At 35.8% G+C, this 17,074-nt stretch overlaps 1 protein-coding gene across 1 annotated transcript; it reads right to left on the bottom strand.

Moving 5' to 3' along the window:
• Positions 1-5,318: 5,318 nt before the first annotated feature.
• On the bottom strand, positions 5,319-6,871 carry LOC120180020. Its single transcript, XM_039185456.1, has 3 exons — positions 6,568-6,871; positions 6,199-6,273; positions 5,319-5,730 (listed from the first exon to the last, which is right to left on the bottom strand). Exons 1-3 carry the CDS (start codon positions 6,578-6,580, stop codon positions 5,495-5,497), a joined length of 324 nt encoding a protein of 107 aa, XP_039041387.1. The 5' UTR covers positions 6,581-6,871; the 3' UTR covers positions 5,319-5,494.
• Positions 6,872-17,074: the final 10,203 nt, after the last annotated feature.

The following is a 17,074-nucleotide window of genomic DNA, read 5'->3' as shown; positions in this document are numbered from 1 at the left end:
TTTTAAGTTTTAATCTTCTTATTTAATTTTGATCAAGAGTTTCATCATCTTTATTAAATTTTCCATTATCTCTTAAATGTAAAGGTTTTGAAAAATCAATATGACACCTCGGATTTGTATTTGGGTCGGATACAGGTTGGGGTTGTTACAATCAATTTCATTCATGTGGGTGATTGTTGGAAAAATTCGATAATTTTGGAGCTTCAAATGAGAAATTGATTCAAACGTTGTTAAGGAAAATGTGAAACCAAATGTTGGTTTAAACATGTGCAGACATGCACAATGTGGGTAACGTTAATGTCCGAACCGATAATGCTTTTTGTGGGCTTGCAGATATTTTACCCAAATGTGAAATATTTTTTCCTCAAATAGATCGTATCTTTTCAAAATTTGTTTTGGAATTAAAAGGATAAATATAAAAAAGTTTCTTTAATCAAAACAATAATTTTGGAAACTACTTAATTACTTGATTCTCATTAATGCTTCATTAGGTCAAAAATTTACAATTGTTCAAAATGTGAAATCCCTATAAATAATGTGTTAACCTACTAGGTTAAATACAATTAAAAAACAACTCATAAACCAATTCAAATGAATTTTTTCTCTAGTTTTGGTGATAGGCGAAGACAATGAATAGTTCGTGATCTCGGCAAGTGTGATATTATGCGCTGATCATCTCATTGTTGTATCCTAGGATACAGACGACCAATGATCTCGAGCACCAAAGAGTGACCGTAAATCTATCTTAAGGAAACTGCGTAGTTGCAGGCCTTAACCCATTTTCAATCAATTATTTCAAAAAAAATTGTGTATTTATTTCTATACCATTTTTTTTTTATTTAATATAATACTTTTTTCATGTTACGATGAGATCCTGCGATAGAATTAAATGTTCTTTGCCGCGACTTTTGTGAATCACCATGGAAACACATTGTGAATCTATTAAATATTTGATTTTATGTTTTCTTTTTATCACAGATTGTTATACTTCTAACAAAAAGAAAATAATTTTTTTTTAAATATTTTAACGTACAAAAATAATTAATTTAATTAATATAAACTCTAATTTATATTTTAATTGTAAAAAAAAACTCTAACATAATGTATTAAGTAAAAATAAAAAAATAAAGATTACATAAGAAAAAGGTAAAAGAACTCATTTTAACTTTTATCTCACATTGTTAGCAAATATAGCCTAAGCACTCCACCATGCCTATATAAAGTCTATATAAACTAACACCTTTACACACTTTAACTTATGGAACTAATATGTATTAAATTTCATTGTTAGTCCCTATAGTTTTATTTTTTAATTTTTTTTAAAGTATATTTTATTAAATATGCTTTATTAAAATTCGAGAAAAGCTCGCCCCTTGGGATGCGTTTCCTAACTGCTCTACCACGTCAGGTAAGGCACTTCCCCTAGGACACGCCTTTTTTCCAGGTGTACAAAGATTGTTTATCCAAACACACCTTTTTACCCCAATTTCAGAAAGGGTGCTACTTTGGTATCATATTGAAGAAAAGGTGTTAGAATGATGTTTTATTTTTTATTTTTTTAGGTGATATTTAGATAAAATTGTCCCATTTCAATTGTAAATGATGAAGTTGACACACATATACATATACATAGACATATATACATAGACATATATACATAGACATATATATATATATATATATATATATATATATATATATATATTAAGTTTAGGTAATTACAAAGTACTATTTGTTTTAAATATTTCTAACTATTTAACAATGAACACTCAATCACCTCTATTGCAGTTGTTGATGCTCAAATTCAAAATCTCTAGACATAACGATCATTCCTTTAATAACTAAGATATTTTTTTCAAAAATCATTGTTAGATGTTAAATTGGATTTTCGATCCACCCAACTCTCATGTCTCAAATCTGACCCTAATACATATTGAATACCACAAATGGTTTTTTGGCCCAATACTGAGGGCCCAAAAATTATTTGGCCCAATAGGACACTTCAGATTTTATTTTGCAATCTACGAAAAATATTAAAGTATAGGGGAACTCGTCACCTCGAGGTAACGAGTTCGGTTGAATATATTATTTTAATGATCCTAATTAAGTGGGCCCCATTTAGACCTTTATTTTAATATTTAACAGGACTCCTCACCTCGAGGTGACGAGTCCCTTAAGAAATTATTTTTTTAATTATTTTAAAATTAATAAAATAATTTTTAAAAAAAGAAAAAAACGATGAAACTCGTCCCATTGACATGACGAGTTCCCCTGAATTTTAAAAAAAACTAGTCGTTTAGAGCCATTGGGCAACTACAACGGTCAACATGGAACTCGTCATCTCAAGGTGACGAGTTCACTTGGAGTTTTGAATAAGATGATCATTTATAGCCATTGTGATTGTGGTTATAAATGAGGTTTGGGGTTTAGGAATTTTACTATCTATTGTTACGAAAAATCGTAGTTTTTGAAGAATTCCTAAAAAGTCTACTCGAGAAGAAATATTAAGCTTTGATGACGTCCATATTTCTTCGTTCGAACTCTATCCCGAAGAAGAACGAAGCATTAGTCAACGAGGAATAACATTGAAAGATCTACATCAGCGGATGATTATATATCTACAACAATTTGGCTTGTATCCATCCACATTTCTACGTGATTTTAAGGTGAACCCGACATTGATTTCGACTCTGATTGAATGTTGGAGGCCCTAGATGCATACTTTTCATTTTATGAGTTGTGAAGCGACGATACATTGGAATATGTCACTTACCAATTGGGTGTTCCGGTTAATGGTACGACCGTCGTGAGTCGAAACTATAATGCCCTGAATCTCGAGTTAGTAGTTTGGGTTAACCCGAGATTCTTAAAACAAGCCCAATGGACTTATAGGATAGTTTGGACCAAGTTAAGCCGGGAGTTGGAGGAGTAAAAGAGAAATTACACCCTCTTTCAAACCAAAGGTTGATTTCTTTTATGAATGATGATGTATTTTCCCTCACCCACCCCTTAATTTGCCTCATTTCTCATCATTTCGTTGTCCTCTCTCTATTCCCTTCTTCTTTAAGAAAATCATTAAAGCTCTTTAAAGAAATTATAAGGTAAGATCATAACCTCTTTACCCAAGCTTTCATTTAAGCTCTCAATCTCTAAGTTTGGTCACCATAGCTATAAGTGGGGGTTTAAGAATCTAGGGACTTCTAGCTCATTTTTTTGGGGTAGGATGAAATTAGGAAAGTGTTCTTAAACTTATTTTAGTTTCATAAACAAGATTGTAGCTCATTTTTCATGTTGTGTTAGTTAGAGAAATGGGAGAAAGTTCCAACACCAAAGCAAAGGAAAAGTTAACTCTTGGGTAATTGGAACATTTTTCAACAACCAAGACTCCAAGGTAACATATTTCTAACCCTCCTATACCATTTGTAGGCCTCCTAGTGAATTTGCTTAGCTTTCATTAGATTTGAAGCATATGAGCATGTTCATGGAAAATCTTAGATTTATGTGTTTTCAAGCTTGTAAATTGACTCTTCATGACCCTAATAAACTCTCATAAGCTTTTAATAACGTTTAGGAACCTTGGTAGGGTTGTCGGGGTGATTAGAAAGTGAATTTTGAACTAAAATAGGGCATTTATGGGTTTGGGTATCAGTACTGGAATAACAATACCGATATTGTTCTTACGTAAGGCTAAAAATAAACGATTTTGAGGTAGCAGTATCGGTACTCATTCGTTGAGTATAGGTACCAAGGGCCTAATTGCAATACTCGCATAAGGGGTTTTGAGACTAAAATTCCAATGTCTATTTTTGGTATCAGTACTCATGGAAGTATCAATACCAAGGGTATAATATCGATACTCTCTATAGGAGTATCGATATCGAGGTATTTTTCAAAACATCGAAACCCAATTTTGTATTGATACGCCAGTTGGTATCGGTACTCTAGCTGGGGAGTATCGATACTTACTTATAAGCATCAGTACTATCCCTTTATCCTAACCTTCAATTTCATGTATGGTACCAATACCCCGAGTAAAAGTATCAGTACCCATGGGTCAGTACCGATATGAAGAGGCTCAGTATCGGTACCATCGCACATTTTGGGATAAGAAAACAAGGGGAATTAAAGACATAGTTGAGGGACCCAAGAACACCCTAATTACCTCAAATAAAATATCAGGGGAAAACTATAGTAATAAGTGAAATTTACACCTAGAAACCCTATAACTTTGGGAATCATATGACTAGCCTTGTATGATGCTTGGGAAATGAATCGAACACCCGAGTTGCTCTAGTTACAGGATAAACATTTGTATGTTAGAATGTTCGGACAAAACTAATCTAGTGCACAAGGCACTTATCTACTGACCGAGTGTAAATGCCCCAAGTACTCACAAAGAGTTTACTGGTTGGGTGAATGTTACGATATAGAAATTCCAAACCTCACCCTAGATAGGCTAGAGGAGTGTGCATCTATGAGATGTAGTGAAACCCTCTGACCACACCACAATGCCTACCTATGTGTGTATATTTAGCTTAGCATACTTGTATGCTAACAATTATGTTAACTAACATGTGCATATAGAGGATGCATATAGTATAGTTTGGCTATTAGTGTGGCACTGAACTTGTGAGCTCAATGTTCGAAATTTGTTTATATGCACAGGTCCATAGAAGGAGCGTTGTAGAGCCATCGCAATTACTGCATTCCAGACCAACACCAGCTTCTTGAGTACGTCTTACATATTCGAGTCATAACTATATTGTGGGACTTTTGTAAACTTGATTTGAAATTATTTTAAAGACTCGTATTTTGTAAATCAATTATTATGTGTTTATTTTGTTATTAACGTTATGGATGAATTCTTAAATGGATGTTTATGACAGTTTTAAAAGAAATTTTTTTGGGTTAGCCACTCTAATAGTTTCGTGTGATGCCTTCGTTCGTCGATCTTCAGGTCGTACTTGTAACCCATATTACTTGACCTAGACGAAACAAACCAGATCCAGGAAACTCATTAACTAAACTTCCCAAAACATTTCTCAAACATTATTTTAAATACTTTAAAATTTACTCTCGTATTTTCTGATTTCAAATACTGAAAGTAACTTAATTAAATTAACAATAATTAAACATAGATCAAATGTTTATAAAAATCAAATTTAAGTCTCGAAGTCCAAAACAAAGTTTATATCCAATGTCCCCAAAATATTTAACCATAATAAATATTATCCAAAAAATTAATAAAATAATAATCAAAAAGTTCGAATTAATGTCATACTATAAGAATACGAAAACGAAATAATATTGAACTCCAAGTACCAATTCACCTAGCTCGGTAATCTAAAAGAAGAAACTAAGGGGGAGTAAGTGACAAGACTTAATGTATCTCTAAAGTACAACAAGCATAAGTCGCAGCATAATCCGAAACAAACAGTAACATTTATATGCCAAATCATCAATTTTAATCACAATGTAAATGATATGCAAATGTTCATGCACACGCCCCTAGTCCTGTCACACCCCGAAGAGTGGGTTCCCAAAACCACACTAATTCCAACCCACACACCATATAAGTGAGGTCCTCCACAAAGACAGAGGAAACTGAATCCGAAAAAGTGACATCCACCTTGTCGAGTGAACGTACTGAACTTCCCCTATCAAAATTTGTCTCAACATGAAATGAAAATGACACGCATATTGATATTCGATCCGATCTCAATAACACATCTGAATAACACATACTCGAATATTATATATCCGAATTCCTATCTGATCCAAATAAGATACAATTACATGATCACAGAATCCAAACTCATAGCATAATCCAAATTCGATAAATATCACATGTCACATAACATAATTTTTTGAATTTCAACTGATACAACAATATCACATAACCATCATGCTCGAAACCAATTTCCAAACAACATGCTTAACCGAAATATTTAAAGCAATATTACACATAATAGTCAAGCTCATAACCAATTCCAAACAATCAATCAATCAATATGAAATAGATATAGCACTGGGTAGAGAGACACCTTGGTAATAGCTAAGGACGATGGTGACGTTTTCCCACGATCAATTAAAATAATAGGTCTAACCGAATCAACTCTTTCATCAAAAATAATAATAATTTATAATTCTAAAATTAACATCGAACTAAACGAAACTAAGGTGATAACAATCACTCACGGTCTAAACGAGTCGGTTCAAAATTCCCGGGTAATGGCAAAGGAGGCGGTAACTCGGTTTCTAGATAAGAATTTCCTGCAAAATTACGACGTCCGAATCAAACACCAATAAACCAATTTTTGAATTAATGAAATAATTATCGACGACTAAACATAATAACTCCATATCCATTTTGGGGAACTGACAACAGGTTTGGTTCGAATATAACGGACTGGCAGTAACGAAATTACATCAACACAATCCCAAGCCCGACAACAGTGCACAATCGACCTCTCCTAACCCTAATCGACTAGCAAGAACCTAAAAGTTAACTGGCAGTAGGTTATTGTACAAATTAGAAAAAAGGGCAGAAGGGTTTTCACGACTAACCAAGGCCATTCATCCACGACTTAGGCCAACTAGGCCTTCCCCAAACGAACGCCGGTCACACAACGACCATAGATGGTCGAACCAGACCACGATGGTGGCGGAAACAAAACAAGCCGCGGGGTTTCGTATACCCACTGCCCAAGGATGACGGCAGTGGTCGGGTGGTGCAAGGGGAACTAGCTCAATGGTCGACGACCTTACTAGACCAACGATCGAAGATGAAGCGTTGGCGGTGAGCGACAACACAGGGTTAAAAGATGAAGGGAGCGCCGCTAGGCTCTAGGGTTTAAAATAAGAGATAAGGTGAACATGGCAAAAGATATAATCGGGTAAGGGATGGATTTGTTTTAAAACAAATAGTAAATTATAAACTAAGTCCTTATACACTTTAGGGTTTTTGAAACAGTCTCCAACCTTTTCCTTACATACGATTTGGTCACTACTCACAAATTAGAAATTTAGGTTAAAATTTCCCAAATTCCAGGTTTTTAAATTGAGGAAAAATTGGGGTGTTACAGTACTGGATTAGGAGGTTACATGAATAATTATAATTGATTCGCTATTGTTTACGATGTTTTGGGAAGGATGCAACCACCTGATGTCTTATACGGGAATCAGATATGTATCACTTGGTTGGGGTATGAATTTCAAGTGGCGAATGACTCTACCGAGGAGGAGGTTATATTTTCAGCCCGAGCATATCTTTTCCAACTGATTAGAGGTATATTATTACTGAATAAATCCGATAATTTGATGCACACTCAGTATCTGTCTATATTGAAAAATTTTACCTAGTGTCGTAATTTTAGTTGGGGCTTAACGATTTTGGCCTTTTTATATCAAGAGTGGTTTGTCTATTTTTGATACAATCTTGGGCTTGGTATCAGTTCCCTTTTTTATGCCAATTACACTAGCCCCAAGTTGAGTTTCCTCTAGCTTAGCCATTTTGGCCTTATCAAGGTAATTTTATAGTTTTTAGATGGTGGCATAAAATAACAGAGACTAAGATATCAGGTACAACTAAAAGTGTAATATACAAATCCAATCTGACCTAAGCCTAGTGGGTTTGGATGTTACACAGGACCACTGGAGTGACTAACCCAAAATATATTTCTTGAAAACATATCAATTTCATAATGTATATCATCCAATGAGATTAAGTAAGAATAAAATATTTAAGTTTACAAAACAGGGGAGCTCTCAAAATAAATCTCCAATACAAATAACCATCAAGTGTTATGACTTGATTTATACAAGGGTTTATGAAATACATGCCCACTAAGAAAACCAAGACATACTCGACAATCCGTTGATATCCGAAAATCCCACTATCTGGCAATAAGCTCCCTATTCGGCACCTACTAACCTGCGAACAGAAATAATTTTGAAAGCAAAGCTACGAGCTCAGTGCCACATAAACGACTCCATTATACTACATGCATCCATTAGCTATGAATGCTTAACAAGTCAAGTCATGTTGTAACGAAATGCATCAAACATAAAGTATGGTACACTATCTTGCATCAACACATCGTATGAATACATATTATGCCCTTTCCATTTTACCACGGAAGTGCCTTAGAACTAATACTAAAACCTCATCACTGATACGGAAGTGCATATGCACTAATACTAAAATGCCTTAGCACCGAGGGAGAAAATCATGATATCTATATTCTTAATAACAAATTGCATATGCATATGCTCAAGTAACTCGGGTGTCCTAATCGTTTCTCGAGTAGCAAACAAAGGCTAGTCTTATGACACGTTAATAATCATTCTCGTTTTCAATAATTTCGAATGATGTTCTCACTTGTAGTCTTATTAGAGAAGTCTTAATGCCCTCAAAACCCCCTTTCCAAGCTCACAAAATTAGTTGGGTTTTCTACCCAAACTAGGATGATGGTATCGATATTGGCCCTGATAACATTGATACTGGCCTTGTGGTATTGATACTGGCCTTGTGGTATTGATACTACCCTGAGTATCGATGCCAAAATCAGCTTCAATGTTGTGGAAAATTACCCAAAAGAGTATTGATGCTCTTCCTTGGGATATCAATACTACCCCGAGTATCGATACCAAAAATGACTTTGATGTTTCAAAATTATTCCTAGTATCGATACCCTTAATGAGAGTATTGAAACTCTACCCCAAATATCGACACTCCCATGAGTATTGAATACCAAAAATCACTACTGAAATTTGCAAAGCATCCATGGTATCAATACTACTTCCCAATGAATGACTATTCTTACTACCATAAAATCTCTTTTCCTTAAGGCTATACAAAGAGCAGTATCAATATTGTTCCTCGAGTACCGATAACCCTGTCCAGAAATACCTTATTTAGTCATGAAAATGGTTTCCAAGAACCCCTCACAAGCCTCTTTAAGGGTTCCAAACTTTTGATAAGTTTTATGGGAGTTTGTAGCATCAACATAAGTGATTTTAACAAGTAGAAACATGAAAACACATATCTCCATCAAAACCCACAAAGAAGAAGATGATGAAGATATATGAAAGGAAGAATATGACAAATGGTGAGGAAAATGAAAATAAGAGTTTTCAGCTTCCTCCCTGGTTGAAATCAACAACATTTAGTGAAAAAGTAGCCTTTCAAAACTCTATGGGTTAATTACTACCTTAGTCTTTTCTTTTTTGGCTCCCATTTAAAACCCTTTTTTCTCACCTTATGGGCTTCACTACAAGCCCAACTCTTTTATGCTTGTCACAAATATTTAAATTAAGCTTACCTAAGCACTCCAAGTCCAACATTATACTAGAAACTACTAAACCAATTTTTAGGGTGTTACAACTCTCCCCTCATAAAAAGAATTTTGTCCTCGAAATTTACCTGGTCTGAATAAGTACGGGTACTATAGTTTCATAGCTTCTTCAGTTTCCCAAGTTGCTTCCTTAATGTCATGACTCCTCCATAGAACCTTAACTAGTGGAATCTTCTTGTTTAACAGTTCCTTAACCTTTCAGGCCAGAATCTCCACCGACTCCTCAACGTAGGACATATTTGGGCTCACTTCAATTTTTTCTAGCGGAATCATATGGAACAGGTTCAAATGTTATCTCCAAAGCATGGATATATAGAACACGTTATAGATGCGCTCCATCTCATGCGGCAAAGCTAGTTGGTATGCCACGAGACCAACTCTCCCTAGTATCTCATAAGGTCTGATGAAGTGTGGAGTTAATTTTCCCTTTTGGCCAAATCAAAGATCTATACTCTAAGTTGATACTTTAAGAAACACCTTGTCACCTACAACGAACATGATATCCTTCTGCTTTAGATTAACGTAAGATCTCTGTCTATCGAAAGCTTCCTTTAGTCGACCATGAATCAAGAGTACCTATGCCTCTCAAATAAACTCTAAACCAACCTGTTTCCTCTTGCTAGATTGATTCCAACACAAATGAGTCATACACTTTCACTTCTACAACACTTCATAAGGCACCATCTGAACACTAATTGGTAGTTGTTGTACATAAACTCGACCAACAGAAGGTGTTCATCTCAACTACTTGCGAAGTCAATGACGCAGCATCGTAACATATCCTCAAGAATCTGAATCACCTTATTTGACTATCCATCCGTCTATGGGTGAAAGACAATGCTAAAATTTAATCGAGTACCCAAAGCTTCATGCAACACCCTCTAAAATCTAGAAGTGAATGGTATATTTTTATCATAAATGATGGACGTGGGAACTCCATGAAGTCTTACAATCTATTTGATGTAGTCCTACACTAAAATTTCCAAAGTAAAATCCATTCGTACGGGTAGGAAATGGGTTGATTTGGTTAATCGTTCTACCACTACCCAAATGACATCATGCTTTTGAAATGTCCTTGGTAACCAATAAAGAAGTCCATTATCACAATATCTCATTTCCACTATGTATTTGAATTGGCTGAAGCAAACCAGAGGGAACTTAATGTTTCGCATTCACTTATTCTCAAGCTAAGCACTTGGATACGAACTCAGAGACCTCTCTATCTGTGCCTGGCCACCAATATAGTGTCAAAGTTCTCGGTACATCTTATTGCTTTTGGGGTGCACAAATAATGGGCTACAGTGAGCTTCACCAATTATCTTTTCCCTCAACTCCACATTAACTGGAACACAAAGTCGGTTCCAAGAATACAATACGCTACTATCTCTCAACTCGAATTTTTGGTAACTCACCTCGACCGATGATAACTCCCTAAAAAGGCTACTTTCAAGGACTTTTTCACTTAAGTTATTGTTTGTTTAAGGGCTCATTTAGGTCATTTTAGACACATGTAGATGAATATCTTTGCATTTGTGGTGGTTGTGTTATTTTATGTTGTTAAGGTGTTGTATGAGGAGGAATGTGTAGTTTTTAGTGATGTGCAGGAAAACAACAAGAAAAAGGGAGAGATGGGAAGGAAATTCATGGCATCACACGTTGCTAAAGTAGATAGAAATGCCTTGGAATTTCTAGCGCAGAAAAGGACAAAAAGATATTGTTATAAAATGACAGTTGGCTAGGCACATGTCTGATGGTTATAACCGTTTATTGGGGACCACTACCACCTGTGAGGATAGACATCACACCCAAGAAAATGAATCTATGGGTATGATTAGTATTTTCGAGTGCTTAATCCCATGAATACCCTTAGATATTTTTATTATTTAATACACCAAACATGAGAGAAGAAAGAGGGGTTACACACTCGCATTCGACAGCTTGAATTTCTTCATCTTCTCCACCATTTTCTTCCCTCCATCTTCTTGGTTGTGTTCCTCCATTGGTGAAGCTCAAGGGAGTGGTGAGCTAGGCATCTGAGAGGAGCTAGCGAGCTAAGGTGGTTTATGGTGGCCGAGGGAAGCTCCGACAACACAAGTCGAAGGCTTTTTCCTCCATCCTTTTGTTGTTTTCTTTCATTTATTTTAGTTATGTTGTTTGGAACGAATGTTTTTCATGTTTTATTTAATGGAATATTTGATCCCCACCATGAACTAACCTTATTTGGTGGGATTGATTTTATGGATGCTTGATTTTGTTTTAATGGTAGATTAAAGTTTATCTTTTGCATTTACTGGTTTTGCTTATGAAGGCTTCATCTTCTAAGTTTGTAGGAGGCATGACAGTGTTCATTACCTAGATGAAGGCTAGGTGTTCAAGAGAAACTCGGTTATTAATACTTGGAGTATTCGAGAGAAATACAAGTAAAATCCACATAAGTAATATGGTGTAGAAGTTTACTTAAGCTTAAACCTGACATAGTAGTACTATATCCTAATCCCTTAGTGCTTGAGAGAGACTAAGATAGGATTTCAACGACTAAAAGGAGTAGTTTTTATCCATAACGTAGGCTTCCATAGTTGAGACTGAGAGGAGATTTTGTGGCATTTTATTCTATTAGGTTCCTTTGACTACATATAACAGGATCACTTTCAGCAAACTCCATCCAGCAAGTGAAGCTTAGATAGATTAAATCTGCTAGAGAGATAAGTTTTAGCATCCTTAAATCATTCCCCATCACTCATTCCTGAAGTAGTTTCCCTTGTGAGGATAGTCAAGTCATTTTATTTATTTGTTGTTTTTATCATTTTGTATTGCTTTGGTACTGTTATTAATTTTACCTTATAATTTTCTATGTTGCCACTACATTTACATCCATTTTACCTCAACATTACAATTTGCTGCCACATCATACCATCATTTCATCCCCACCAATATCTATTGCCTCGACATCTATTATTAGTGCATATCATTACTAACTATACTTAGATAGAGTAATGCTTTGCTTTAGTTAAACTTTGTAATTTCCACTAATCCATGTGGAGACAATACTCACTCATCACTTTATTACTTGTTCGATTGTATATACTTGCACATATTTCACGTCCATATTAGTACTCACAAAACTTGAACAAGTTTTTAGTGTTGTTATCTGGGATTGTCAATATGAAGTTAATTAGTTTTCCCAGAGCATTTTATTTTTTTCTTCTTTATTTTTGTATAGTTTACTTGATATTTCTCTTTATTCTTTTTCAGGCTCATTTGGTGTATGCCTAGAAGACATTCTGACGAGCCATTGGAATCGATTGAACTTGAGATTGACTGATTTTTTAGACAGAGGAGACAAACTCAACGTGCTCGAGAAAATATGTATCAAATTAGGAACCAGAGCATTGGTCAAGATGAAAGAAATTATAATACTGAGGCATTACAAAATGTTGGACATACTGATAGGCCTCGTGCTATTCTCAATCATTTAAATACAATGCTAGATGATCTAAATCCTGGAATTGTGGCACCCAAAATTCAAGCTGCACATTTTAAGTTTAAACTAGTCATGATTAATCTGTTGAATTCCATAGGGCAGTTTGGGGGCATGCCAACTAAAGATGCCATGCAGCATATTTGAATATTTTCGGAGGTTTGTGATTCTTTCCGCCAAGAAGGAGTGCACGATGATGTGCTAAAATTAAAATTCTTTCCATATTCTTTGTGTGACTGAGCAAGGGCTTGGTTGAGTGTTGTTCTATTTGCTTTGATGGAATCATGGGTGATCTTTGCAAGATTTTCTTATTATGATATAACCCACCAAACATGAACACTCAGCTAAGGAATGACATAGCATCCTTTCACCAGGGAAACGACGAATCTATGTATGAGTGTTGGGATCATTACAAGAGTTTACTTTGAAATTTCTTAAATCATGGTTTTCACGATTGGACTCAAGTAATGTTTTACAATTGAGTCAATGCACCCACGAGGATGATGCTTGATTCCATGATAAATGGGACATTGTTGAATAAATCACCTGCTGAGGCATTTACTATTTTGGATAGAATTACCAATAATGACTATCAATTTCCTTTCTCAAGGCTTGGGAGTGGGAGAAAAGCACTTGGAACATTCAAGTTAGATACCAAGGACTCAATGTCTGATCAACTCTCGACTATTACTAATATGCTGAAAAATTTACAATGCTCCCCTGAGGTAAATGAAATAAAAGCAGCAGCTTGGCATGTCTGTTATGCCAAGGCAATCATCACGAGAGCGAATGCCCAACCAATCATGACTCAATCAAATTTGTAGGTAATTTCAATAAAAATAATAATAATCCCTATTCTAACACTTATAATTCAGGATAACATAAGCATCCCAATTTCTCATGGGTTAATCAAGGAGCTCATAATGCTAATCAACATACTCGTCAGCAGAATCACATTGAATCTCAAGGCTACCAAAACACTATGACATGGTATAATGCTAACAAAAGATCATCATCTTCAGCGAGCATGAGTTCTTTGGAAGCTACAATTTAAGATTTCTTATCTACCACGAAGACAATGCTGCAAGACCATTCTACTGCAATTAAAAATCAAGGAGCTTTGCTTCATAGTCAACACTCGTTACTTCAAAGCCATAGCTCATCTTTGAGAGTTTTTGAAGGTCAAGTTGGTCAGATTGCTACGACATTACAAGAGAATCAACAAGGACGTTTTGCCAAGTGAAACTGAGGTCACAAAAATGCATGGAAAAGAACAACACAATGTGTTGACTCTTAGGAGTAGAATGGAAATTAACCAACAAGTCAAGGTTGGGGGAACGCAACATGATAATTCTACCCCCATTGCCAAATAAGTTAAAGTTGAATTACACGATGATATCATTGTCAAGAAGGACAAGGTGAAAGACTCTACTAGTGAGCCTTTTGAAGCTCAAAATTATGATGCCAAGTCAAAAGTAATTCCGACTCTTGCAGTTAAAAAAGCTAGAGCCCCTCCACCATTCCCGCAAAGATTGAAGAAGCATAATGATGAAGTTCAGTTCAAGAAGTTTGTGAACATTCTTGATCAACTCCATATCAATGTACCTTCTTTGGAAGCTATTGAACAGATGCTGACGTATTCCAAATTTCTTAAGGAAATTTGCACCAAGAAAAGGAAAGTGGAGAAGTACGAGACAGTTGCCACGGCAACAAAATTTTGCTCTTCATTTAGTAAATTGCAACCAAAGCAAAATGATTCGGGTAACTTCATTATTCACTGTTCTATAGGAGCTAATTTTGTTGGAAAGGCACTATGTGATCTTGGTTCAAGTCTGAACTTAATGACGAAGTCCATATTCTTGAAGCTTGGCATAGGAGATTCGAGATCTACCTCTGTGATTTTATAACTTACTGACTGACCCATATTAAACCTGAAAGGAGAGTCGAGGATGTCATAGTAAGGGTGGATAAATTTGTATTTCCAATCGACTTCCTTGTTCTTGATTGTGAAGTTGATGCCAAGGCAATCATTATTCTGGGTAGAAATTTCCTAGCAACATGTCGTATTTTGATAGATTGAAAAAAAGGTGAACTCATCGTGAGAGTGGTCGATCTGTGTGTGATTGTCAATGTGTTTCATACTCTCAAGTATGCTGACGACTCTGAAAAATACCAAGGCATGCCTGAATTGAACTCATTAATTAAAGAAGAAACCAAACACCTTTGCCAGAATAATTTCATTCAGCTAGAAAACAAGGAAAGTCCAATTAATGATGAAAGCTTAGAGAACTATGACAAAATTCCAATTGGGGTGAAAAAATCTAGTTTACTACTAGCTAGATCAGGTATGAACTTTAAATCCTTGAATTTTGATGAATTTATTCCTCCTAAGCCATCGTTATTGCATGCACATACCTAGAGCTTAAACCCTTGTCAGGGCATCTTAAATATGTTTATTTGGGTAACAATAATACTTTACCTATGATTATTTCCTCTAACCTTACTACTAACCAAGAGCAAAGTTTGTTAAGAGTTTTAATGTAGAATAAGAAAGCACTTGGTTGGACTACGACTGATTTGAAGGGAATTAGTCCCACGATTTGCATGCACAAAGAATGCCATGGTAACTCGATAGAACCACAGCGAAGACTCAACCCTTTTATGAAAAAAGTGGTATTGAAAGAAATTCTGAAATGGCTTGATGATGGAGTGATTTACCCTATATCGAATAGCTCATGGGTGAGCCCTGTCCAATGTGTACCAAAGAAAGGTGGCACAACTGTGGTCACAAATGAGGATAATGAGCTATTACCCACTCACACTGTCACCGGATGAAGGATGTGTATGGATTGTCGTAAGCTCAATAAAGATACAAAGAATGACCATTTTTCTCTACCCTTCATCGACCAAATGTTAGATCGATTGGCAGGCAAAGCATTCTACTACTTTTTAGATGGGTATTCTGGGTATAATCAAATTGCCACCGCACCAGAGGACCAGGAGAAGACTACATTGACTTGTCCCTATGACACTTTTTCTTTTAGGAGGGTGCATTTTGGACTCTGTAATACCCCAAAAACTTTTCAGCGTTGCATGCAAACAATTTTTTATGATATGGTTGAGGACTTCCTTGAGATATTCATGGATGATTTCTACATTTCTGGAGACGATTTCGAGCGATGCCTTGGCAACATGGAAAAAGTTCTCAAAAGTTGTGAGAAGGCTGATTTGGTCTTAAATTGGGAGAAATGTCACTTCATGGTGATTGAAGACATTGTATTAGGGAACAATTGAGGTGGATAAAGCGAAAATTAAAGTAATTGAAAATTTATCACAGCTAACCTCTATCAAGGGCATAAAGAGTTTTTTGGACATGTTGACTTTTATAGAATATTCATCAAGGAATTCTCCAAAATCTCTAACCCCTTATGCACTTTACTTCAACAAAACCAACCCTTTGTGTTTAACGAGTTATGCATCGGTGCATTCACTAAGTTAAAGCAACGATTGATCTCAGCGCCCATTGTAGTATCTACTGACTGGACATCACCATTTGAGTTGATGTGTGTGACAACTCCGTAAAAAGAATTAATTTATAGTCTTTTCACTTAAGTTATTTCTCGTCTAAACAAAGTATGCATTACATTTTTAGTTGCATTTAGTTACATATAGGTTATATTTGCTTGTGGTGGATAAATTTTGCCTAGGCAAGATTTATTTGGCTTAACTAATGCTGCTGAGGAGAAGGGATTGTTTTAGTTGTGTTTGTGTAGGAACTCTACAGAGGAAGAACATTTCAATCGTGACAATGAAAAGTTGCAAAGGCCAATGGAGTAGATGAGAACGTGAGGATCAGATTTATCTCGCTGAGGTAAGATTTATCTGAAGAAGTCTGAAGCACATGTGGCGAAACCGCCTATGTCATATGCCAACTGGATGACCTACTTCACGTGCAAGCAAGCCTTGATTATTCTGATAGCCGCCAGCCGCCTTTTCTTTTTAAGTTTGGGAAATTAATAACAGCTAATTAAGGAAACTCTAAAAGTATACAAAGCCCTAGGAGATTCTCCTTATAATTACCAGCCGTAGCCACAAAAAGAAGAAGGCAAGGAAGAGGAAAGAAGAGCTTTACCTTAGGCGTGAGCAAGCAGCTACAGTGATTTCCCTACGTCTACCCCCCAGTCTTCCTTGGTGTCCTCCATAGCCAGACGATAACAGAAATGTGATCAGGCCTCGAGAG

Source organism: Hibiscus syriacus, unplaced genomic scaffold (assembly GCF_006381635.1).
Source record: "Hibiscus syriacus cultivar Baekdansim isolate YM2019G1 unplaced genomic scaffold, ASM638163v2 tig00112487_pilon, whole genome shotgun sequence".
NCBI classification, from domain to species: domain Eukaryota; kingdom Viridiplantae; phylum Streptophyta; class Magnoliopsida; order Malvales; family Malvaceae; genus Hibiscus; species Hibiscus syriacus.
This window is presented reverse-complemented; position numbering and strand designations above follow the sequence as displayed.

Excerpts from the sequence above, each read along its gene's own strand:
- LOC120180020 (XM_039185456.1), bottom strand. Across the intron at positions 5,731-6,198 it reads TGAACCGACTCGTTTAGACC|ATGTGTTATTGAGATCGGAT; the intron begins GTGAGTGATTGT and ends TGTGTTATTCAG.